At 35.7% G+C, this 26,047-nt stretch overlaps 3 protein-coding genes across 3 annotated transcripts in view; 1 reads left to right on the forward strand and 2 right to left on the reverse strand.

Moving 5' to 3' along the window:
* Positions 1-16,018, reverse strand: part of LOC129950053 (serine/threonine-protein kinase N) — a 255,008-nt gene extending 238,990 nt beyond the window's left edge. Inside the window, exon 1 of the mRNA XM_056061841.1 lies at positions 14,418-16,018. Within this exon, the coding sequence (XP_055917816.1) occupies positions 14,418-14,438 (21 nt within the window). The 5' untranslated portion in view covers positions 14,439-16,018. The remainder of the gene's footprint in view (positions 1-14,417) is intronic.
* A 3,712-nt stretch (positions 16,019-19,730) lies between these two features.
* Positions 19,731-20,903, reverse strand: LOC129950091 (SAP30-binding protein). Its single transcript, XM_056061894.1, has 3 exons — positions 20,665-20,903; positions 19,954-20,606; positions 19,731-19,894 (listed from the first exon to the last, which is right to left on the reverse strand). Exons 1-3 carry the CDS (start codon positions 20,776-20,778, stop codon positions 19,768-19,770), a joined length of 894 nt encoding a protein of 297 aa, XP_055917869.1. The 5' UTR covers positions 20,779-20,903; the 3' UTR covers positions 19,731-19,767.
* Positions 20,904-22,057: 1,154 nt separating this feature from the next.
* On the forward strand, positions 22,058-24,317 carry LOC129951838 (conserved oligomeric Golgi complex subunit 6). The gene is made up of 5 exons (XM_056064188.1): positions 22,058-22,212; positions 22,277-22,908; positions 22,965-23,185; positions 23,239-23,399; positions 23,453-24,317. The coding sequence occupies exons 1-5, from the start codon at positions 22,129-22,131 to the stop codon at positions 24,233-24,235; spliced, it is 1,881 nt and encodes a 626-aa protein (XP_055920163.1). The 5' UTR covers positions 22,058-22,128; the 3' UTR covers positions 24,236-24,317.
* The last annotated feature ends 1,730 nt before the right edge of the window (positions 24,318-26,047 follow it).

The following is a 26,047-nucleotide window of genomic DNA, read 5'->3' on the forward strand; positions in this document are numbered from 1 at the left end:
AGTCAAGAGATTATGGAAGGAGAACTTTCAAAGAAGAAGTTGGTTTGGCGATTTTGCTGAGGAAAGTAGTAGTAGTCTAGTTTTCAGCGAACCCGGCCAACAAAGCTGTGGGCCAAACTTTAAGCCATGTATGGATGCACAGTGATGCTCTTAACCAATTCATATAGCAGCAAATGATAGTTTTATAAAATTTTGCAATAGTGCTATCCTGGGAATTGGTGATTTCAACTTATTTTTTATAAGAAGGCTGCTGGCATTTAATAGGGAAGAGAAACTTTGTCACAAAATCTAATCTGGGTCATTTCATTAGTTTTAAGTCACAACCATCTAAAATTTGCTTAACTATGCCAGGTATAACCTTTCCCGCACCATGCATAAGCTTGAATACAAAAAGACATATCTATACTGGGTAAGTCATCTTTTAAATCGTATTGTACGTTATTTTAATTCAACGAGCGACGACTGTTTTCCTAATAGAAATCTTGATTGAAAGTACCTCCGCCGAACGTAATAAGTCGCTTGACGCTCGAATAACAACATTGGGAAAAATTGAAAACTTGTTTCCAAATTGAATGCAGTCACTTGAATATTACTGCCGATAGTGTGAGACTCCATTCACAAACTTTAACTTGCTATAAATCGTAACAGCTTAAAATTTCTCAAACTAGTTTGAACAAAAATTCTGCAAAAAGCTCTTGGACAATTTTCTTGCAAGTTTCAATTGACTAAACAATTGAAGGTGCACGACCATCCATTTCGCTATCGCTTCGCAGCTCAAGACTTAAATCTCTCTTGAATTAAAAAAACGATCATCTTTTTCGGCAAGAAGCATTTTCATCTCGGCTCTGGGTGGAGAATGCTTTTAAACCGCACACTTTAGTGTCAAAAAGCCAATGCATCCATAGAATTGTTACTATTTGGTGTGGGATGTGGAGTTGGTATCATCATGTGGCACAAATCTTTACATCGTTTTGGGAAAAGTAAGATTATTGCACTTGATATTTCAAAAGCATTTGATAGACTTTGGCATCAAGCTCTCTTATCGAAAATTCGTGCATTTGGTATTGATGAATCCCTTCTTCGTTGGGTTAAAAATAACCTTTCGGACCGTTCAATTCAAGTAGTATTAGACAGGTTCAAATTTGATATCAATAAATAAACGCTGGTGTACCCCAGGGTTCCGTCTTGTCTCCGACGCTCTTTCTTATTTTTATTAATGATCTTTTGTCTGAAACTTCTAACCCACTAAATTGTTTCGCTGCAGCTTTTCATATTCGTTTTTTGATTCTCATCCTTGTTCTTCGGATGTACCAACGACAGCGTTTGTTCAATGGGGAATCAAAAATCGTGTAGAATTTAATCCTTCGAAAACTTAATGCAACAACTATCAGTCCTATAGGTATGTGCATTACAAACCACTTGTTGTTGACATCGCCAAAAATGCTGCTTAGTGGTTTGGTTTTCTCCGACAATGCAAGAAGTTTTGTACCCCTTCTGATCTGGCTAAGTTATAAAGCCTGTATTTGTCCAAAACTACAATTCCCATATTTGGGCAGGTGCACCTATAACCCACTTAAGTCTATTGGACAGACTTCAAAAGAGAGCTCTAAAAATGACAGGTGACCATTGTCTAACTGAAACGTTTGCATCCCTCGAGCACCGTCTTAAGGTTTCATGTTTCTCATTATTTTTATCGCTACTTCCATAAGCAATGCTCTAATGAAATAGCCAGTTGCATCCCTCCTCTCAAACAATTCAACCGTAATACTCGTTCTTTAAGGAATCCCCATTAGTTTACCCTTGAGCCCAATTTCGGTCGTATGCAAAGTACAGAGATTATTTTTTTAGCCGCACTACACGAATGTGTATTTCCCACTCATTACAATGTGCAGGCTTTCAAAACCAATGTGCATCGGTATCTCCTTTCAAATCCTATCCTCCCTTCCTAATTACTCGCACTGTGTATAATCAATGTAAGAGTATTCATATCATCTTGAGTGCACGTACAATATAAAAAAAAATTGGAACGTTTTTCTTCGTAAATGAAGCTAGGAACATTTTTCTCATGTTACTCTATATTTGTTTAATTCTCGTTCAAGCAGCTTGACTTCTTTATCTCACAGCGTATGCCACAATCAATCTTTTCAATCCTTGTGGATTTTTTTCTAGGAAACTGTGAAGCAGATATTTAGCTAAAAATTCAGACACGATTCTAGCATTTAGAGAAAAAATCATCTAAGCAATCATTGACCTACAATTCTTAACTAGAAACACTGTCTTCACAAATTGGAATTAAAGAATACGCTACTATGAAGCATTAACTTAAATAACATAATGTTCTATATTTTAATTTAGCTTTTTTTCAATCTGGCAATACCTTTTGCTGAGTTGGTCTTTTTGACAGCTGTCAGTTGATTTTGTTGAGTTTGGTTTGTCATTAAATAAGGCATTTTTCTGATTAGTTCAGAGCAGAGTCTGAACTAGCAAACAAAAATGTGTGTATCCCTTTTACCTCTAAAGGCTCAGAGCTTCAAATGTGTGTTACTATGTTTCTTTCTCAAAGTGTTCTGTTCGTATTCAGAGCGTGCTCTTTTAGCTCAGAACAAAACAACTGAGTTAAAATAGTACTTGTGGCTTGATGGTTAGTTCGTAGGACATTGGGCATGAGCATGACCAATGAAGTGCTTTCTCAAATTAGCCGTTCAACTTAAAACTGTAGGTCCCCTCTTTAACTGACAACATTAGTCGCAATTGTAAATAATTAGGCCTTAGTTCTCTATGGATTGTTGCGCCACCTAATTTATTTATTTAAACCGAGTTGAATGCTAAACACAAGCATGAAAATCTTTATTCTCATTCTTCAAAAGACATAAATTGAATGCTTTCTGCAAAAAGGTGTTTAAAATTAGGCTTCTCGGCACGAAATCATTTTTGAAACATATAGGTAAACCCTTGTCTTTATTATAAATTTAAATTCTTCTCTATTACATAAACCGTGTTTTTTTGGCATTCTATAAATAGTATAGTAGAAAACTCCCGAGAAAACACATTGGCAGTAGCCAGATTTTTGTATTTAAAAATTGGTACACCTGTCAGAATAATTATTTAAAAAAAAAACACAAATAGAAAAAAGTTTTGTGAAAATCAAAAGTTAAAATTAACTTTAGCAAAAAAAACTAACTAAAACTAATAAAATGGACAATTTTCAAGAAGAAATGTTAAGAAAACATCTGAAAATTGAGATTCTTTAAAAAAAGTTCATTTAACAATTACAGCTTTGACATAAAATAAAAACTTCGAGGGGGTTTGTTCGTAGACTACTACATTAACATGTGGCGTTGATTCAATTCTTCATATACCTGAATCGAGTTGAAATGAGCTTGATTCGACTCGATTCCGGTCGGGGATCGGAGTCATGCCAACATTTGTGAAGAAAAACATGTGTGGAGGAGTTGGCTTTACAGATAATGCATTATGGTTTATTTGTTTTGCATGTTTGTGTACAAAAATTAGTTTTGTTTTAATCAAATTACTCGTAGAATAAAAAAAATTGCACATAAAATAGGTAGCATATTCTTATATGGTGCTGAACTATTCAGTTCTTCATTGTTTAACATGAATCAAACTATTTCACTTGCACTTCATCAGAAACATCGAAACACCATTTGCATTTTATAAAGTGCTGTCAAACTTAATAATTTTTAAATTCTTCTTAAACTGGGATAAACCTTTGGTGGAAACATAGCAAAACTTATTTATCTTTTCTGTTATTTTCTTTTGCAAAATAAGCCCAGTTAGTCCATTTTCATTAACAAAACTTAATAATATCAACAGTAACAGATTGATTTTTGTTTCCCAATGGAAAACACATGATTTCATATGCACAACTACTCAACGAACACAGCCATCGAGATACAAATACAATATCAATCGTACCAACATTTGAGAACGAAATCACATAAGTCCGTTGTAAGATTCTACTTTAACTTTTATCGGTAGTATTCTTACTGCGGATATTGTTTTTGTTTTTCATGTAAAATCTTATTATACTATTGATAGATTTTCCAACAAAACACGGGAATTAAATTATATGAGTTTTTATGTCTTCTCGAAACCCACACGTCTATTCTACACCTGAATGGTCTGGAATATAGTCATTTTCCCAAATGTCTCGACTGAAAATAAGTGTATACATTTGGAAGACCTTTTATGTAAATATCTCTCACATCCTTCCATCAACTAAATACCACTGCTTCCCATAAGATTCACATGATTTAGTCCTATTTGACGAATATTGAATAGTTTTAATCTTCTTGTACTACTCCAAAAGTCACTTGATCTCCTTAAATGATGACTTCAATGACAAAATTTAAGATTATTATGCACTCTTTCCTTTTTACAAGATAATCTCCTAACTACATCAATTACAAAAATATATGTAGAAGGAATAGTTTAGTTTTATATAATTTATGGACTTCAATCCTTGTTTAGATTAATTGGCCAATATTCACTTCATTGGTTAATTAAGACAACATAAATGAATTTCACTGCAATTGGCATGGTTTTCCGCATTGGAATTTCTTCTTCTGGTGATGATGATTATTATGATGGTGACCCACAAAGAATTCCTGTTTTCACGCTCAAAACTTTACTTCAACTCAAACGGTTAGGCGCCACAGACCATGGCATGGCATAGTTATGGCATGGTCCGTCCATCCTGTCCTGGCTTTTGAGTAGATATTCTATCTTTGATGTTGTTGTTTTTGTATAGTTGGAATCTGGTTTTCTAATTGAAAGGAATTAAATTTTTGATTTTGTTATTTTTGTTATTCCTTATATTTATTTTCTAATTGAAAACAGGAATCTTTGACGGCAATCTTTATTATTTACTGTCAACTTTATTATAGAGATTCTTTTTTGTCTTCTATTTTATTTGAATTTCTATAAAATGAAAGCGAAAAAATGTCTTTTAATTTAATCTGATGATGTGATGTATCTTTATATGATGTCATCTTAATATAGCTTAGCTACACATACGATTGAAGTGCCTATAATATTTTCTGAGATATTATTACAAGTACAGCCAGAAATTTAAGAGCAATGTTACATTGGAGAATTTGTTTTAAGTGGATACTTAATCTTAATAGCGTATAAGTGCATTGAAGATGTTAAGACGACGCGAAGACCGACCAACCGAACAAACGACGGCGTACGAGAATATGGGGCAGATAATAATTTTAAGTTCCATACATCATGCTGTACATGACGTGTTTGACATTTAATATTTGAGCTTGTTATAGAATGAGAGACATTTTCAAAGTTTAAAGACAGATTAATGACGTTGACTGCAGCATGCAAAATTATAATTAAGTATCTACATGGATTTTAGGACTTAAACGGAACACATTCGACAAATGACAACGACAAGATATCACTCTAAAAGGTTAATCTCGTTTAAAAAAACAAACATAATCCGATGATATCTCCGTTTAAAGGCTATCAAACTTTTTAAAGTGTTTTCACCATCTTCTTAGAAAGTTTATCATACCAAAGAAAGTTCTAGCTGAAGCTAAGCAACAACAACCGATATAAGCATCTTCTTATAAAACATTGCTCTGTTGTCTTGATAAACTCACAAACAGCCCTCAATCTTCTCTTGGGAAAATGTCAAAACAATTCAATTTTCACCATTGTTTCCTAACGGGTCATAGATTGTAAAGCTGACAAAGTTGCCAAGAATAGAATTACTTAAAGTACTTTAGCTTATTCAAAGCTTTCGCTCAATATCTCCATCAAAATACTAAGAGTGACAAAGTGGTGTGAGTTGATGGTATTCTTGCAGAGCTCTTTCGTACAGTCATAACAACATCGAACGGGCTCACTCACTTATTAAGAAAGCTATCTTGAAGATTGGATTATCCGGCTATCAAAAATATGGGTCCTAAAACCTCGGATAAAGTGATTGCTATTATCAAGGATACATGTGATAAATCCAAATGTCACGTTTTGAATAGAGGAAGGTTGTCAGAGGAAATAGAAATTCAAAATGGAGTTAGACAAGGCTGTATACTCTCTCCAATACTTTTTCTCTTGATAAAAAGTGACGTACTGCCAGCAACTTTATCGAATAGAAATGGAGGAATTCAAAGAACTTTGCAATCGTGGACGATGTATTCTTACTTTCTCATAGGATCATAGATCGTTATCAAAAATGATAAGATGGGTGGAGGGGGAATACAAAATCATGTGGTTAAAGATCAATTCTGTAAAAACTATAAGGCCTTGAAACTTTCTCGGGTAGCGACCCTAATGAATCAATAAACAATCAGTGTGCCTCTAGGCACATCACATCATTATATCGTATCTGAAAAATACTCATGTCAAAAAAACCCAGTTAAAGAAAAAACTCCTATGAGAACCGTTTAGCAATATGGTCACTATGCTTCCTCGATAGTGACGTGAATTCCAGCGCAGATGTGGTAACAAATTTAATTCGTTGTGGAATGAGAAATTTTATCCCGAATAGGGTGAAATCTATCAAACCCAAAGAGAACTCATGGTTTGATTCGAGCTGTAAAGAGGTTATTAGGTTCAGAGATGTAAGTTTCCGTTGTTATAAGGCCAACCCGTCTGAGGAAAACCGGTTAAGTTTAAACGTGCTAGAAAGATCTGTAATGGTCATATTCGACGAACCAAATTGTTGCATGATCAGAAATTAATGCAAAAAATACTACAATGTCGCATAGGTAGTAAAAATTTCTGTTCATTTGTAAAAAATGCTCCAATGCTCGTCCACAATGACACTCCCTATGTAAGCTCGATTGACAAATCCAATTTGCTTGCAGCACATTTTGCTGTTAATTCGACGCTACCGGTGACGAATCTTCTTATGCACTCGTGCAGTCGCAAGAGTACTTAAAGACCTTGACATACACAAATCCGCTCCCCCTATTGTTCTGAAGAAGTATTGTTCAACGCTAGCCAAACCACTGCGGAAGCTTTTCCATCTGTCCTATTCTACAGGTCTCTTCCCGAGTGGATGGAAAATTGTATTCCCTAAAAAAGGCGAATCTTCCTCGCCCTCAAACTATCGGCCAATTGCACTTACGTCCCTTCTTTCTAAGGTCATGGAAACGCTGATTAATTTTCAGCTTAAGAAATATCTTGAAGAACGGAAGCTTCTTAATGACCGACAGTATGGCTTTCGTAACAATAAGTCCACTGGTGATCTCATGGTTCATCTCACCGAAAAGTGGAACAAATCTTTACATCGTTTTGGAGAAAGTAAGATTATTGCACTTGATATTTCAAAAGCATTTGATAGAGTTTGGCACCAAGCTCTATTATCGAAAATGCGTGTTTTTGGTATTGATGAATCTCTTCTTCGTTGGATTAGAAATTACCTTTCTAACCGTTCAATACAAGTTGTATTAGATGGTTTGAAGTCTGAAATTCATAAAATAAATGGTGGTGTCCCCCAGGGCTCCGTTTTGTCTCCGACTCTCTTCCTTATATTCATAAACGATCTTTTGGCTGTCACTTCTAATCCATTAAACTGTTTCGCCGACGACAGTACCCTCAAGTTTTCATATTCGTTTCTAGATTCACATCCTTGTCCTTCGGATGTGGAACCTCAACGGCAGCGTATGATAAGCTCATTAAATTCCGATCTGACAACATTGTCCAATGGGGAATCAAAAACCGTGTAGAATTTAATGCAATGGCAATGTTTCATGCCTTTCGTTGTTTTATAGATATTTTTACAAACAATGTTCTGTTGAATTAGCGAGTTGCATTCCACCCCTTAAACAATTCAGCCGTAATACTGGCACTTCTAGGAATGCTGATCAGTTTACCCTTGAGCTCAATTTCGGGCGTACTGTCAAGTATAGAGATTCTTTCTCAAATCGCACATCGAGAATGTGCAATGCTTTGGCAAACTTGTTTTTCCCTCCCATTTTGATGTTCAGAATTTTAAGATCAATGTGCACCAGTATCTCCTTTTAAATCCTTCCCTATTTTCCTAACGCTCGCACTGTGTTTAAATATAAACATATTAAGGGTACTAATAACCCCTTGAGTGCTTGTGAATTTATAAAAAAAAAAGCGGAACTAACGTAAACTGAAGTATCAGTAAAGGAAAGGCATATTTCGTAATTCCGGCTAACAGACCAAGCTACGACTAATCCGGTGCATTGTTGAATCCTTGCTGCTTTATGGGTTCAGCACTGGGAAAGTTACAGATACTGTTACAACAAACATATCTTTGCAACATCGTGAAGATTTTTTGACTCAACCGTATCTCCAAAGCTAAGATTAATGGGAGAACAGGTCAGGAACCAATAGACTCTATTATATACGAAAACGGAAATGGCAGTGTATTGGCCATACTAAGGCGAGTAGTGCCGGACAAGCAGGCTTCTCAGGCCCGCTAATTCTCAGCAAGAGGACCTTCCCGAACTTAATAGGGACGCTCAAAGCAACTTAACTCGCTTGGTATTGCTCGTATTGGAGCTCCAACAAATAATTTTTGTGGAAGGTGCATAGAACATGTTCATATTCAGCCCTATCAAAAAAACGAAGACTCAACTTAAGAAACTTTTTCTAGAATGGTTCGAGCGACCTGATAAATAGCGACATTTACTGCCTTAAACCCTTTAGGCATTAGAAGCTCAAGCTTAACGAGTACGGAAAGACCAAGATCACAATGGACTAACTCCTAGTGTAAGTGTGTTGGATTTTTCAGTCAAGCCACTTAAAGATAACCTAACCGAGACTTAAAGTGTCAAAGTGTATCATGACATACCTTATGAAGCAATTAAGTAGCCAAATTTTAAGGTCAATAAAGTCTAATAATAAAGAATTTCTCAAAGTGAATTCTTCGAATTCTTGTGCAGCAACATTCTTGAAATTTGTCTGTAGAATTGCAGTTTAACAACTTCCATGTTCCAAGGACTAGTTTATTATTATACAAAATTTTGTTGTACGAATTATTTCCACATAGTCAAAATACATACATTTCCGTAACTGTTCCATCCTCGTAAGAACTTTATGCCTAGCTTTCAAGATACATTCGATTCAACCAATTCCGGTTCCGAAGATCTGACTATCTAAATATAAGAACTCTAAATATCCTACTCCAACCCAATTCCAGCAAGATTGGTATTTACTCAGCAACACAACCGGTTTCTTTTCAACCAACAATACAACTTATTCCTTTTTAAATTAAATTCCATCAATCTAGGACTAAAAGCAAGAAAAGAAGACTAAATTAAACTTAAAAGTATAAAATGTAAAAGAAAAATCAAAAATTAAGTTCAACATCACCATCTTCTCTCTCCAATCCAATCCATTCCAATGCAATCGAATAAAATCTAAAATTGGACGCACTCACAAACCTACCTACTTATCTGCTAAAAGGCACACGACAACGGCACTTCATCTTCTACAGATTATTCTATAAATAAACTGCCAAGCTCAGGCATAAACTAAAACTAAATAAAACATTTTAAATACAAACAAAAAATAAAAATAAAATAACAAACCTAATTTGCATTGGCGTTTTATGTTTTTGGTTTTTTTTTTTGGGGTAGAAGAAAACACAACGAAAGATATTTCTCCACAAGAACAACAACAACACAAAACTGCATCGTTAGTGCAATCGAAATTTAGAACCAAAAGTTACACCTGATGCGGCCGAAGACGTCGACGTCGACAACGCGATGCGAGATTCGCGTAGAAGTTTGTAGATACATCATACCTATGTACATATAGCCTTTTCTTGTTTGCTCTTCTGTATCTTTGTGCCCCGCAATCAGAATTGACCTTGTTCTCGGCGGGCAATCTAGAAATACCTGGCGGTCTACCTACACTTCATGCTTCCATTGCAACGATTCGGCGTCGTCGTCGTCTTCGACGTTTGTTCGCTCGCGTAGATATGTAAATACGCTCAGCAGTGCGCAAATAAAACAGGTCCTCGAAAAAATAAAAAACATTTTTGTTCTGTTTTTGATTATTTTCTGTTTTTAAAACTGGACACCGAGTTTCGAACCAGAACTGTGCACATTACACCGCTATATAGCGAATATTGCAAATGGATAAACTAACTGAAAAAAGAGGACGACGCGACGTGAGGACTCACCTAACCAGAACCGGCAGGCAATTCAGCTTACACAAGTTCGATTTATTTTTGGAAACTTTTATTCAAAATAACATCAACAACAACAAAAAGAACATGAAAAATCTTCCCTATGACATTTTGTTGGTCTTAAAATAGTTTACGAATGGCCAACAATATTTTGATCTTTACTTATGCCTATCTAGACCAAGCAATAATGGGATTTAAGATTTTACATGTCCGAGATGCAGGAATTTCCGAAATGAATTAGTTTTAACGATAATTGTACATTTTAGATTAATTTCTTAAGAATTTTAAGTGATCTAAGGCGTTGTTTGGATTTTTCTAAATTTATATGAAATATATGCAACTTGTACTCGAATTTAACAGAAATAATATTTAAATAAAAATCAATTTTTTTTATTCATCTGTCAGTTTGATGAATGTTAAAAAGTTGACAGCTACGTCAACTCGCTAACTTAAGCATTAAACATAAGGAATGGATCAGTTTCCAAAGTTTTACTAATTGCACTTATTTTTTTCAGTTAATATTTTGTGAAATCAAAACTCAAAATATTCAAATTTAATAAAGTGCCCAAAGATGGGAATGTGGGGCCAGTTATAGATATCAGTGAAATGGATTCGGACAAATATTTGACAGTTTTACCTTTGATTAGAAATAAAAATTGTATACCGATTGATCGGAAATCACACAAAGATTTTTTTTTTGAGAAAAAAAAGTTTGGTTGCACATTTATTTTTTCCCTAAAAATGATTTTTTATATTTTTTCGGACGGAAATTCATTTTCCTGAACAGCTGATGCTATTATGTTCAAAAGTAAAACGAATCGTTCCACTGATTTGTGTTCCAATTTTACACAATTCCAATGACAGATTTCTGTCAGTAAAAATTTGTCGGTGGCTTTCAATCAGGAAAAATTTTTCAATGACAGAAATTTGTAATAATAGCTATAAACGACCTGTCAAAAAAATTCCAATGTTTGTTTGCAATGATGAAAACCAATGATAGCCTTAACTGGTATCTAACCGAGAATGCGAGATTCAAGAAATTATTTTTAAAGAAATTGAAGAAGGATTTCGGCGTTTGGTTATCAAATTTATTAATTGAGTTATCAGTTAACTTGGCAATGTCATTTAGTAGCTTCGCAGCTGCGATTTGATTCCGCTGAACTTTTTTCATGGGAAACTGTGAAAGTTTACAATTCGGAAACGATTCAAGAATATGAGGCTAATATAACACAAGTAATCCGCGAGTTACATCACGAAACCTTAACATGGATTTAAAAAATAAGAGTAACCGAATGCGCTTCTGCGAAGTCAATCGAGGCAACCACTTAAAAATCGCTTTACTCCATAAATAATGGTAAAATATGCAAAAATATAAAAGGAACTTGTAATCATTCCATCCTTTGCATATCTAACATTTATCTCTGATTTGCGTCAACCTTTTGATCAACGCTGAAGGTTCATTATTCAATTCTTATTGAACATGCCCAATTTATTGACAGGTGACTGAGAAATTAAAAATAGGCAAGTTCAGATGACATTAAGAACTTCATATACAAAGTACTGTTATCTTTGAACACAAGATTGAACAAATGCATAGAAAGGGTGTTTTTTTTAGATGTGTGGTGTATAATATGAAATAAAAAGCATGTAATTTAATTTTATGGCCAAGAAATTAGGTTTATTTTAAAAATAAAGATTAGCCATTATGTCTTAAAAATTTTCAAGCAATTGGGCGCCCGTGAAGAGATCCAATTTTCGACCACTTTTTGCAGCAATTGATGCCGTATGTCAGTAATATTCTGTTTCTGTATCTTGTTCTTATTTGTACATAAAGGCGAATTCACATAACCGCAAAGAAAAAAACATATATTCAGGAGTAAATTTAATTATTATGAAATTTCAAAACAAACTGGGCATAAATCTAGTGACAGCTGTCAAAAAACCACAAGTAAATGAAGAACTATATTTGGTTTTTCCCAAAAATCTTGTTACAAAATACTTTAAAAAGGTTTGTGCAAAAAATTCGGTAAACTTGACAGAAACAGAAAATCAAATATGAACAAAATTCACCACTCAGCAATCAAATGCTGAGAATAATTAAGAAATCTTTTAAATATTATTCTCAGAGCTTGACAATAAAGACGAAAAAGTCGTAATACATAATATTTTCATATTTGTGTGAATACGGAAAGTTAAGACTTCGAGATCATACAAATATTATGGCTAATAGCGCACAATTTGTGTATCGCTATATGACATTTGACAAACCAAATTCTGCCCAAAGAAATTTCTGGGCAGAATTTGTCAGAAGGGGAAATTATTTTACTCTTTCGTGAGCGCTCTTTTCTGCTCAAAAATACATACCAAATTTGTAAAGTGTTGAACAGAAATTTTTGACAGTTACCAGTTATGGTCAAGGTTGGGAACGGGCCCATACACTTCCGTTTGATGTCAATTGTTACTTCAACACCATTTCAACTGAACTCTAATTCGAGCTTTCGATTCAAATGACAAATAACTTAGGTCAAAAATCAACTTGAACTTGAGATTTTGCATGTAAACGTTGGCAGTTTTAGTCAAGGTTGGGAACGGGCCTATACACTTCAATTCGAGCTCTCAACTCAAATGACAACATGAACTTTAGATTTTGCATGTAAACGTAGTAAAAAACTCAGTACCAAATTTTTAAACGTATCCAATTATTTGACAGTTGACTGAAAAATGTAATATATTAGGTCTGTTCCCTTACCTTGATGAACTGAAGTCCCAAACTATGTCTGTTTAATATTTTTTTCTGATATAATCTTGACAGGAACCTGGGCACAAAATGACAGCAAATTTGGAGCATAGACTTGAATTTGTTTTCAAATTAAATTCCACTAATTGAAAGAAGAATTTTATGCAAATCAATGATTCCTTTGTTGATGTTCCTTGAATGGTTTTCTACTCTTAAAGATAGGGCGGAGGTAAAATTAACGTAGCTAAAGCACCAGCATCTATACTTTTGTCATTCTTGAGTCTTTACCCCAGAACTTATTCCAAACCGTTCTATAATTATAGCCTTTTTTAACACTTATCAAGTTACGCATGCTAGACTATGAGAATAAATTCCATTTATTATTCAACCAAAATGTGTATATTCGCAAAAAAATTCTCCCAAGCACGCGATGTAATGTTAATCTATTTTATTATCCAACTGAGGATGCAAAACAAAGGACATTCTATCCCAATGAGACAACAAATCCAAACAATCTTACCCACGACCTAAAATTCCTCTAAAATGACTCACGCCTCAAAAAAGTAAACTAATGAATGTTTAGCAACCTTTACCTATACCAAAAAGGTATGTATATCATAACGAAGGACTATGCCGAGCCATCTATTCATTCCAATTCCATGTCGCATGTCTCTTTTGCCGGGTTTCCAAAATCAACAACAAACAACAAAGAAATCAAAGAAGAAGAGGAAAGAAAAACGGATGCTTTGGGAATGTAAAAAAGTTATGAAAATGAAAACTCGTAACTGGCAGCAACAACAACAGTAACATTGCCATTGCCGCACACCGGTACGGTAGCCAGCAACACCAAATTTTATTTTCATTGATGAAACCTCAATACTCAAGCTTTGTTAGGTTGGGTCGGTCGTTGGTCGTCAGTCGGCCTGGGTATTGGGTTTGGGTGGGAAACTCTTGCTGAAGAAAGCAAACAAAAATAAAAGGAAAACAAAAAACAAATAAACAACGTGAAATATAATAATAAAGCGTGTAGCGTAGGTACGAGTACACAGGATACAAAACAGAACGCGAATTTTGCCAGAAGCGCTTGCGTCAAAAACAAAATTTAGCTTTGACTGCTCTGCTGTAAAATGCAATCTAATGCACCAAACCAAGCGCCAAAACCAAATAACAACAACTACGAGAAAATAAAAATAACGACAACAAAACAGGAAGCCAGTAGTTTAGTCCGACACGATAACAAACTATCGCACGAGGGGAACCTATCAACAAAACAAAAAACGAAAACACAAAAATAAACAAATACAAAACACAATAGAAATTCCGGTTGAAGATATAAATTCCCACCATCCGTCCACAATGTTACTATTTTATGGATGGAGATGGAGCCAGAGCCATTGACGGCACGGTTAACAGCGAACTACCGTGTGGCATTTCTCCTCGATCTCCTCCTCTTTTTTTCATGAGAACAGGTGCTAGTCTTTAAGTCTTGTGCCTGAGAAACAAAAAGAAGAGGAATTTAAATTTTTCACTTACCTGATAGTAGGAGTCCGCCATTTTGACGACGACGATGAAGACAGAAGACCACGATGACAACGACCCACCGACTGAGATGTGCAATTGAGTTTGAGTTTGTGGATTTTACTGTTGAGGTGGTTCCTGCGATGAAGAGTTCCAGCCAAGGCACACAGCGACAGCAGTCCCAGAGACAACAAAGACACGCGCGACGCGCGAATATTTTGTATTTATCAAAGAACAAAATAAAACGTCCAAAGCCAGAGCTAAAGGCAAAGAAACAGAGAATCACTTTAGCGCGGTTTCAATTTTTTGACTACGAGTGAAGAGTATAGTAGAGGAGCAGGAGGTGTCCTTTCCCCCTTTCCCGTTCCTCGACTGGGTGTCGGTCGGTTCGTTCGTCGGTTCACAGAACTCAGAACTCGACGTAGTTCTCTGGCGTAACTCTCGGTGCTTCTCTCAGAACAGCAAAACAGTGCTGTATCTCAAAGTCAAAGTAATTGAAACGAGAAAAATGGCAACAACAACACAAAATAAACGCGAGGCGAATGGTGGGAGACACGGAAAGTGGGAAACACGATTGCCGAGTCAAGTTGAGTCGAACTGAGCACCTCCCGGGGGGAATTTAATTTTTCCAACAACTCAAAGGGTAGCCCGAGGGGGTTAACTTTTTATTTAAACAACAATACAAACAAAAAACGAACTACTAACTGATTTGGCACTTTTTCTTTTTAATTCAATTCAAAGACAAGAAAAACAAGAGAAATATATATTTATAGATTCACCAGAGATGAAACAAAGATGACGACGACGACAACGACAACGACGATGGTGATAGTGACGGTGACGGTGAGGTTTACGGCAACTGCGACGACAAGGAGGAGACAATAATGGCGATGGCGAAGGTTGAGGCAGCGGCAAAGGCGACGACGGTAGCGGTGAATGTCTCATCAACTATTAACATACTGTGATTCCATAAAACTTGGTGGATGCTTCTGTGCCGACACCAAGAATCAAAAAAATACACAGATTTCCAGTTCACAGCAGATACAGCGATGCTCTGTGATGTGAATTCTGTTCTTGAATTATCTTATTTTTCACTCGCGTTTTCTCACTTTTCTTTGCGATGGAGTTTAAGTTTAAATTGTCGAAGTTGTTCTTTTGTTTTTTTTTATTTTTTTAGTAAATTTGTCGTGAAATTCAATTGAATTCCAATCCACAGGTCCAACTGAGGGACACACAACCGGACTGCAGTAGCAGAAGAAGCAGCAGCAGCAGTCGCTTCGCTTCGCAGCAGATTTTTCGTTTTTTTTCTGTTCTTTTTCTTCGACGTCTTTCGTTTTCGCGTTTTTCTTTTTTATCTTCTTTATTTTAAATGAAAATAAATTGAGCGGAGGGTTTTGCAAAGCAAATATTCAATATTCAGAAGAAATTAACGAATAAATTGATTTGTTTATCGGATTATAAAAGGGTCAAACGATAATAAACTTTGAAATTAATTTATAGAAAAAGGTACAACACATCAAATTGAGAGAAATTAAAAAAATTCCACAGTATCAAAAAAGAAAAATTCAACTTTACGAGTACGACATGTTGCTTTGAGGTAGGCAGTGCAGCCAACCGTTGACGTTGCGACTTGCGAAGTTGAGATAGAGATAGGGAATTTTTTTGTTGCTGCTGTTGTTCGTTTCGTTTGAAGATGAAGGGAATTTTATTTTTAAACAGTTTTGACAGTTTGGAGTGAAGTTGGTCGTGGGATTCAGGGATTGCACCTTAATGGATTCGTCAATAACCAGAATTGGCGCATATGGGCTAGTGATAATCCAAGAGTGATTGCCGAAAATCATATCCTATATTTTGGTCGAAATATAATTTAACCATACCAATATTACATTTTACATACCTTTCTAGAAGTTCTCTGCCGCCAATACAATGTATCGAAAACCAATAGCAACATTGCCAAGAAGCAATCAGAGGAGCTGCCTCTGATGTGCTGGGTTTTAAGCAATCACCAACAAGGAACAAGCGGCGCTGCATAAAAGGACGAAAGCTGCTCATGAGCTCTATGAGCGGTCTTCTCAGAAGGAAAAAGAGATGGCATGAGAAGCGTGCGGTCGAAGATGTTGAGAGGTTTAAAAGCAGGAATGAAGTTCGAAAGTTTTGTAAACAGGTAAAACGAAATTCACAAGTACATAAACCTAGAACCGAAGGCTGCAAAGACGGAAATGGAAACATCATAGTGGAACCGCAGTCAATGCTGAGAATATGGAAGGACCACTTCTGCAGACTGTATAACGGCGATGACAAACCGAATTCCGCTGTCAGGCAGGATGATTTATTCAAAAAAAGACGACGAAACCCAACAATTCCGTCTTCGCGAGTTAGACGAAGTAAAGATTGCCATATCTAAGCTGAAGTCTAATAAAGCCGCTGGAGCGGATGGCTTGAATACCGAGGTCTTTAAAGCAGCTGGAGATAGGTTGGTTTGGAGTATGCACCAACTTTTCTGTAAAAGAAAGCATGCCCGATGTAAGGAACCTTAGTATTGTTTGCCTGATTTTGAAAAAGGAGACCTTCTAAACTACACCAACTATAGAGGAATCAGTCTACCTCAATCAGTGAACTTATAAAGCCCATCGTCAACAACCTGATATGTCCTTATCAGTGTGGTTTTAGACCAGGAAATTCCACATCCGATCAAATATTCACATTACGACAGATCTTTGTTAAAAACCCAAGAACACCAAATCGACACCCATCATCTTTTCATCGATTTCAAGGCCACATATGACAGCATCTACAGGGACGAGCTGTATAGAGCCATGTCTAGTTTTGGCATCCCTGCCAAACTCGTCCGTTTGTGCAGGATGACCATGGAGAATTCACACTGCTCCATAAAGGTTGGAAACAATTTAATAGAACCTTTCGATGTCAAAAAAGGCTTAAGACAAGGTAATGCGCTGTCATGCAATTTTTTTAACATCGTACTTGAAAGAATATCGTAGAGCTCCCACGTCAATACTAAAGGCACTATCATTAAAAAGTTTGTCCAATTACTAACATTGCTGATGACATTGACATAATCGGAAGAACTCAGCGTGATGTCAATGGGGCTTTTTTGAGTATTGATGCAGAGGATGCAAAAATGGGTTTAACGGTTAATGAGGGCAAAACAAAGAACATGCTGTCGTCAAGAAAGAACATACAACACAGACGTCTTGGTCAAAACGTCACCATCGACAGACGTAACTTTGAGGTAGTCAAGGACTTCGTATAACTAGGTTCCGCTGTAAACGCAGAAAACAACAGCACTGAGATCAAACGAACAGAATAACTCTTGCAAACCACTGTTTCTTTGGGCTAAGAAAGCAAATGAGTGGTAAAGTCCTCTCGAGGGACCAAAGTGTTGCTATATAATACCCTTATCATCCCCGCCCTGCAAAGAAACAAAACGATCGCAGGTTTGCTAGAAAAACCTGATGATATAACATTTTTGTGTGTTACCTTACTTACTTACTTAAGGTGGCGCTACAGTCCTGTGTGAACTAGGGCCTCACCCAACAAACTTCTCCATCTAGCTCGGTTCCTAGCTAGATGTCTCCAGTTTCCATCCAAGTTGGGTGAGGTCACTTTCCACTTGTGCGCGCAACCTGATTCGCGATCTTCCTCTACTGCGCTGTCCTGTGGGTATAGATTCAAATTGTGCTACCATGAGAAAAAAAAAGTAGTAACAATCAATTCAAGATCTTGCAGAAGTCTTCCTGGCGTAGGGCGGTAAATGTGTGCATTGGAAGTTTCATGAACAGAATGTGGTGTTGTAACAGTTATTGCAGGACTTGTTTGGCTTGTTTCATTTTCCATTGTTTAAAACACGTGGGACTCCAATTCAAGTTCTTTAGTATATGATTGTCAAGCCAAGTAAAATCTTCTTTATTATCAAATTAAGTCTTTTAATGTCAGAAGTTAAAATGTCAGCTGATATTTTATTCAACTAAAAGCTGAACTTTATAATTCTGTGATTTGTTAATTTTAGTGCACAATTTTATTAAAAGTTGTGTGTAAAAGAAATTTTGTCTTGAAAGAGAAATAAGGACTTTTTCTTTACATTATAAAACACAGCTAAATAGACTTTTAAACTGTGTAGGGATTTCATTTGTACAAAATAATGTTGTCAGTACTTTTATTAGGTTCAAGAAAGTCAAGTATAACTCCGAGTTATTAGACAGATTCAGACAAAATTAGGGACTTCATTTGCAATCTAGGAAACTTGTTTGTTTTTAACTGTCATAATCTTCAAACTTGACTTCACTAACATCTACCTCCAGTTCATTGTACAAAAACTATCAAAAGCATTATTATCTACAAAACACTCCTCAGGAAAGCTACAAATCCATCACGATTCATATTTTGTATTGTATTACTTATTTCTCTTCCTATTTGACAAGGAACGATTTTACACAAAAGATTAAATGGAATTGTGCAGAAAATAAATAATTCATGGAGTAATAAAGTTCAGATTTCTGTTGAATTAAAATATATCATCAATTGTCAATGTGACATAAGTTCAATTGACTTGATAGTTAGGGAGATTTTTCTTGACTAACTTTCCAATAAAGTTGCCTTAGTTGGAAATCAATTTTTTGGCAGCTGGCCAATGAGATACTAGAAACTTGCTTTACTTTCAAGTCAATGACATCCTTTGACGTTTGTAGTAGTATCATGGAGTTGTTATTTCTTACGTTCAACTTAGCCACAAGGTGGCGTTTGACGTTTTGTGCACAAAAGTTTAAGTAAACAAACTGAACTAACTAATGTCACCGTAGCCACTAGGTGGCACCTCTGAATGATCTTGCGATGATAGTATCATGGATTTTATGTACAAAGATGACATCAAATTATTAACAAGCTGCCTTTTGGTCTTATTCTGTTTTGAATGAGTGAAATTAAACAAAGTTCTTAATGTTGTCTGAACCTGACTAATAAAATTAACATTTATTGCTTTTTGTTAAAAAAATACCCATTTTTCAAATATCTAAATGAAACCTCTTATTTTAAAACAGTATATAACCATTTTTAAAATTTCTTTTATGTTTCGCTTCTCGTTCTTTAAAAAATGTTTAATTGAATCGTTTTTTAATTTTTTAATTTTAAAAGGTATAGTTTTAATTTTCTAGTTTCTGTACTCTTCCAATATTTCAATATCAATTAGCGACATAATAATATTCAAAAGAAAAGAAAAGGGAAAACGAAATCCAAAAAACTCAGCGAAAACGTTAGCAAATATATGTTTATGTTGCATCTTGCATCCTCAACTTAGGAACGAAACTAAAAATCTTAGTATTTAAAATTATCTTTATTTATAACTTAAAATCTACACGTTAGCTTTCTTTGGGAGTGACCCAAAAGCAGATATGACTGTTCCTTTTGTTCCTGTTACTGTCGTTGTGAGAGCTGGTGGAGCTGTCTTCACCGGAGCTGGTTGATCCCATTTCGATTTTCTATAAAACCAAATATAAATAAATTATAGATTCAAAGGCACACAAATAAAATATCTTACCTCTTTTTAGCTTCTTCTTCGACTTTTCTTGCTGCGGCTGTGGCCTGTTCAATCTTATCGCTGTCCTTCTTCTCCTTCTGTCGCTTAGTCATTTCAATCTTTTGTGCTTTGGCCAATTCCTCATAGAAACTCTCATGACCCCATTGCAATGGGTCATACATCTCAGGTGGATAGTTCGTTCCGAACTCATTGATGTCACAAAACGAAATAAGTTTCTCATAAATGCTTGGATTTCGAAAGTCCTTACGTTCCTGAATTATACGATTCATGTCCATGTTGCTGGTTTCCATTTTGTCATAGAGATGTCTGATCTTCTCAACTAACTCAACTGTGGGTTTTCCTTTGGGCTCTGGGGGCAAGGAGAATCCATAGTGTGCATACTTATCGACCTTGTTATCTTTTTGTGGGGATTTGCTCAAAGATGCTTCTTCTGCATCAACATCCATCTTTGATTCTTCACTCACAGGAGCGGGTTTCTTTTCTTCTTTCTTACTTTCGACGATTGCGACTTCGGAGTCATCTTCACTCTCGGTCTCTTCATCGTCGGAGACTATTGTGTCGTCTTGATAGCTGACCAAGCGGAGTGCTTTGTTAGGGCGTTTGGGTTTTTCGGGTGTTGGAACTGGAGTTGGTTGTTTTGGAGGAGGAATTTGCTGCAATTCGGATTATTAATAAATTATTTCAATAAAGACAATTTAAACAAATACGTACAACTTGCGATGAGTTTGAATTTTGAGAATCAGAGCTTCCATCATCTTGATTGTCGTCCTCATTTTCTGAATCTGTATATTGAGCGGTCAAACTTGCTAGGGCTGATTTACTCATTTTAGTTTTGATCTGTTGTTCTTAATCTTCAAATGAATAAAAAGAAAGAAAGTTTCTTTCTTATTTCTTATAAATAAAATTTTACAAAGGTGTTTTCAACACGAAATGAAAATACAATTTTGATGACAATCGAAATGTCAAACAATGGGGTGTTGTTTAAGGTTGGGCATTTTTAACGTTAATTTGTTACAAATGGACGTGTTCAGAGATGTTAAAGTGTTAATGTGATTTAACCGTATGTTACACTAGTAATTATTTAATCTTTGTTGGATTAGGATTTTTTCTTAAAATTTGTTTATATTCAGTAAATTATGTTATGATGTTTTATTTACTTTTACCTCACTCTCTTTGTAGTGTCTGACAAATTACTACATATTTACTATCTTGATTTTATTATCCTACACTTTCCATAAGAATTTAAAAAATGAAAAATGTATGCAATGTGTTTAATGTCATAATGACTAACAGAAAAAGTTATTTTGGCCTCTTCAAAAAACTTTTCCTCAGAAGAATAAAGATTTTACAAGATTTTCTCACACGGGTTTGCATTTTGAAAATTCGAAATACTGAGTGTAGAGAAGTTAATGGTTCTTTATTTCATTGTCAAGAAGAGGGTACGAGATTGAATATGAAAAGTAATGGTTGCCAAGGCTTTGGTTGCACTACGATACACTTTTTATGAATTTTTCTATGACAAATTAGTTTAACGGCTATAAGCCCTCAATATCTTCATGACATCTTTAAGATCTTGAATCGATTGTAAAGTATTGAAAAAAGTTTGAAGGTAATACATCATAAGATCTCGAATATTACTGTCCCGAAAATTGCACCAAATGGTGACAGTTCACGAAGGTGCCTCACGAAAGTCCTAAAAGTGAACTTTAACAACTTCATTACGTTATTGAAGAACGTAGAGGTTTAAAAGGTAATATCAAGAGCCAATATTCAATCTTTTCATCACTAAATTCAGTTATTTTTAAACTCCGATTTATAAAGGTGGTATATGTTTCAATTTATATACTTTAAAAATGTTGTTGAATGTCAGTAAGCCGAGTGAATTCGTTTAGTTGACATTTTTAAACCACGGATTCTCCATTTTGTGCCTAATTTAGAATTTCTCTTGTTTTGCAGGGACATTTTCTTAATAACTTTGATGTGTAGAATCGATAAATAAGAATTTGGATAAATGAACGCATCCATAAAGTTCCCTTTTATCTAAAGTTCAAATGATGTTGAAAAAGTTAGTCTGTCAAAATTTTGACAATCAGCTGACATTTTTCTGTTGTTGACGTTGCTCTAAAAAATTATTTTCAAAGTTTTTAACAAATATTCAATTCAACTTCCAATAAAATGAGTGAATTATCCGCCGCTGAAGAAGATCGCATTCAAAAGAGGGTTAATAAAATTCTAGAAACGCGTCTGGACACTGACAAGGTATGAATTATTCCCCAGAGTCGTGCAATCTCAAAGCTTTATATAAAAACATCACAAACTCTAGGACACTTTGGAAGCTCTCGCCGACTTATCGACTTTCTTCACCGACAACACCCTTCAAACTCGTCGTAATCTTCGCAGTAAAATCGAGAAACGTAGCGTCGGCATCAACGAAAACTTCCTCAATGCATTCCGTGAAGTCAAACTGTCTTTGGATGCTGTTTGCACCGAAATCGATACCATGGCCAATTCAGTGCGCACCATGAAGGAGGATTTGGAGAATTCAAAAGCCCTCACTCATGATTTGATAACCCAGACAAATTCTCTGCAAGAAGAACGTAGTAAGCTACAGATCCACCAACAAATAGCCGAGGCATTTCTAGGCCGATTCCAGTTGAGTGTCCCCGAACATCAAATGTTGTACGGCACCACTAGAGATGCCCCGATTGTTGGGGATTTTTTCAAGGTACTCGATAGAGTCCAAGCAATTCACTCCGATTGCAGAGTTCTCATGCAGTGTGGCTATCAGACAGCTGCTCTGGACATCATGGAGGAGATGACATTGCACCAGGAAGGCGCTCTGGAGCGTCTCTATCGCTGGACTCAGAATCACTGTAGGAACTTGAATAACAACGAGATCGGAGGCCTAGTCGTGGAAGCTATGAATCGCTTACAGGATCGTCCAGTTTTGTTTAAGTAAGTTTCCTGAGTTCCAAATTAAACCAAAGCCTCCACAAATGACGTCTTTGCAGATATGTCATCGATGAGTATGCAATCTCTCGTCGAGCAGTTCTGGTGAGGATGTTTATAGACGCTTTAACTGTAGGTGGACCTGGAGGCAATCCGAAACCGATTGAAATGCATGCTCACGATCCCAAACGTTATATCGGGGATATGTTTGCCTGGCTCCATCAGGCCATCCCCAACGAAAAGGAGAATCTTATGATTTTGGTCAAGAAATGCGACAAAAATGGTAAGTTGGAGTCTTAATTTTGCGTCAATTATTCATGTTTCGCTTTGCTGCAGACTTATCCGATCAAATTCAGACGGCTTTGGCTCATATCGCCGATGGTGTGTGTCATCCCCTGAAGGTTCGTGTGGAGACTATCCTGAATTCAGAGAAGGACACCATCATTCTGTTTGCTCTGTCCAATCTACTTCGATTTTATCAGCATACAATCAACCAGGTGAGGATTTTCCTAAGCCGTTGTTCTCAATTTTAGTAAAATTTTAACTACAGGTTGTCAAAGGAGGAGCTCTTGAACAATGCATCAGCGATCTACAGAAATTCAGCGAGCAGATCTACTTGAACTCGTTGTCCAGTCAAGTGAAGACGATTCTTCAGCGTCCAGCGTCGCATGTCATGGGTTTGGAACCTCCCCAACGCGATTTAGTTCCACCCTCATCAGTTGGTCGACTTTTGAATATTCTCAAGGAAATCCTATCTGTCGCTACCATGGTCGATGGTCGTCAATCGGACATCACCAAAATCGTCTCGTGCGTCATTGATCCACTGCTCCAATCGGTACAAGAGTCTGCATCCCATTTACCTACCGTCGATATGGCTGTGTATCTTCTTAACTGTCTCTATCACATGCAAAGCACTTTGGCCGTCTATGAGTACATGGACGATAGAGTTGAACGTCTCCAAGCCCAATCTGAAGCCCAAATGGATACTCTTACATCAGAGCAGGCCTCATCGTTGGTTGCTAACTTAAATCTTGGCCCAATTTACACGATTTTACAAAACAATCAAAACAAAATAGAAGCTAATCTGTTGAAGATTTTCATGAGTAAAATGGATGCTTTCCTGGAAATGCCTGAAATTCTTTTGCTACCCCAAATTCAATTGCTCTTGTCCAGCAACCATCGAGCTACCGTACAGAAGAGAGCGTTTAATGTTATTGTTACTATTTATAAGCAAATCTATGAGAGAGTTCATGATCCGGCAAATGGATTTGAAAATCCAGAAACGATTTTCTCCAAGAATCCCGAACAAGTATCGAAGATTTTGGCGGTATAGTGGGGAATTTCCAATAATTATTTATAGGAGATAAGAAGTTTAATAGACAAATAAAAATAAACTGTATTTAAATACCAAATAACCTTTTTGCATTTTAATGTCTCGGTTCTTTTTTAAGAAATTATTGCTTAAGGTTCTAGTGGCAAAATAATAATTAAGGGGCCGGTTATAGCTATCAGTAAAATCCATCGTTCATTAGTTTTCACCATTAAAACCAATCATTGGAATTCTTTTGACAGGTCGGTTATAGCTGTCATATAAAATACGCATTTATTAATGGGGGTTTCCATTGGTAAAATGAATCAGATTATCTTTGATCTAGATCTATCAAAACTTTTCATGGGGCAAAATAAATCGATTTATTTTTGATTTAAGATCAAATTTGGTGATCTCAGATTTTTTAGACAGTTTTACCTTTCTTTGCACTCATACTAAGGGGCCATCAGTAAAAGATTGATGCAATAAGATTAATCCTAAATTCAAGTACTTTTTTCAAAAAGAAACAATGCATTTAAAGTTTTATTTAATTCATAAATCCATTTTAATTTTTTTAATGATGAAATTTCATTTTAATGAACAGCTGACTGCCAAAAGCCAAAAAACATTCGTTTCACTTTTGGTGTTACAATTTTTTAATGTTCCGATCACATCATTACTAATTTTACGGATGAAAGGAACACTAAAAAATTGTATGAGGCGCGGTGCTCAAACTCTTCAAATAGAAACTTTAAAGTGACATTTAATTTCATGACGTAAATTTACTGATTGCTATAAGCGCTCATCAGTAAAACATTTCAGATTCCTCCTGTTTCTGATTTTATTGATGGATTTTACTGATATCTATAAAAATTATTAAAAAGTGTTTACTTGAAATTTGACAGCTCTGCCGCACTCGTTTCCAAGTACACGAAGTTGACTAATACAATGACGTAAAAATTGTTCCATGCGCCACGAAATAAACAAATGTTTTAAGAAAATCTAGAAAACCCCATAAGAGAATGGGCAGGTTCAGACAACATAAAGGGCTTCATTGGCAATCAACTGCATTCTTTGGACGTACATTTTTACTAAGGCAACTGGTCACAATTTGTAGTTTGTATTGTAAGGAAATATTATTTAATTTTTTTTCATTTTGTCAACACATTTACACAAAATATAAAACGAATTGTCAATTTTACATACATAGCTTGAATTGATAGTAAGGGAGATTTGTATTGACTAACTTTCAAATAAATTTGCCTTTATTGGAAGTTAGTTTTTTGGCAGATGGCCAATCGGATACTAGAAACTTGACCTAATTTCAAATCTCTTCGCCTGAACCTGAACAGTGACTAAATTGGACAGGTTGAGACGACATAAGGGACTTGAAAGTAAGCAAGTTTAAAGCATCTGATTGGCCAGCTGCCAAAAAATTAAGGTAACTTGATTGGAAAGTTAGTCAAGTAAATACTATCAAGTCAAGTCAACTTATGTCAAAATGACAATTGATCATGTTTTTTCATTCAACTTAAAGCTAAACTTTATTACTCAATGATTTATTTTGTTTCTGCACAACTTCATATAAATAAATTTCCGAAATAATGCTTTCTGTAAAAAGGTTTCAAGTAAATATGGAAAACAAATAAGAAATATTTCTTTACAATAAAAAATACAAATCGTGATGGACTTGCAGCTTGCCTGAGGGGTGTTTTGTAGGCAATAATGATTTTGGTAGTTTTCGTACTATGAACTTGAAGTAGAGGTTTGTGAAGTAAAGTCCTGAATTTGAAATTCATGACACTTAAAAAACTAACTAGTTGCCTTGGTCAAAAT

This window comes from Eupeodes corollae, chromosome 3, assembly GCF_945859685.1.
Source record: "Eupeodes corollae chromosome 3, idEupCoro1.1, whole genome shotgun sequence".
NCBI lineage: Eukaryota > Metazoa > Arthropoda > Insecta > Diptera > Syrphidae > Eupeodes > Eupeodes corollae.

Coding starts and splice junctions, on each gene's coding strand:
- LOC129950091 (XM_056061894.1), bottom strand. CDS start 20,778: ATGAGTAAATCAGCCCTAGCAAGTTTGACCGCTCAATATACAGATTCA. Junction 20,607..20,664: donor ATTCAAACTCATCGCAAGTT/GTACGTATTTGT, acceptor TCCGAATTGCAG/CAAATTCCTCCTCCAAAACA. Junction 19,895..19,953: donor GAAGAAGAAGCTAAAAAGAG/GTAAGATATTTT, acceptor TTGGTTTTATAG/AAAATCGAAATGGGATCAAC.
- LOC129951838 (XM_056064188.1), top strand. CDS start 22,129: ATGAGTGAATTATCCGCCGCTGAAGAAGATCGCATTCAAAAGAGGGTT. Junction 22,213..22,276: donor CGCGTCTGGACACTGACAAG/GTATGAATTATT, acceptor CACAAACTCTAG/GACACTTTGGAAGCTCTCGC. Junction 23,186..23,238: donor CAAGAAATGCGACAAAAATG/GTAAGTTGGAGT, acceptor GCTTTGCTGCAG/ACTTATCCGATCAAATTCAG.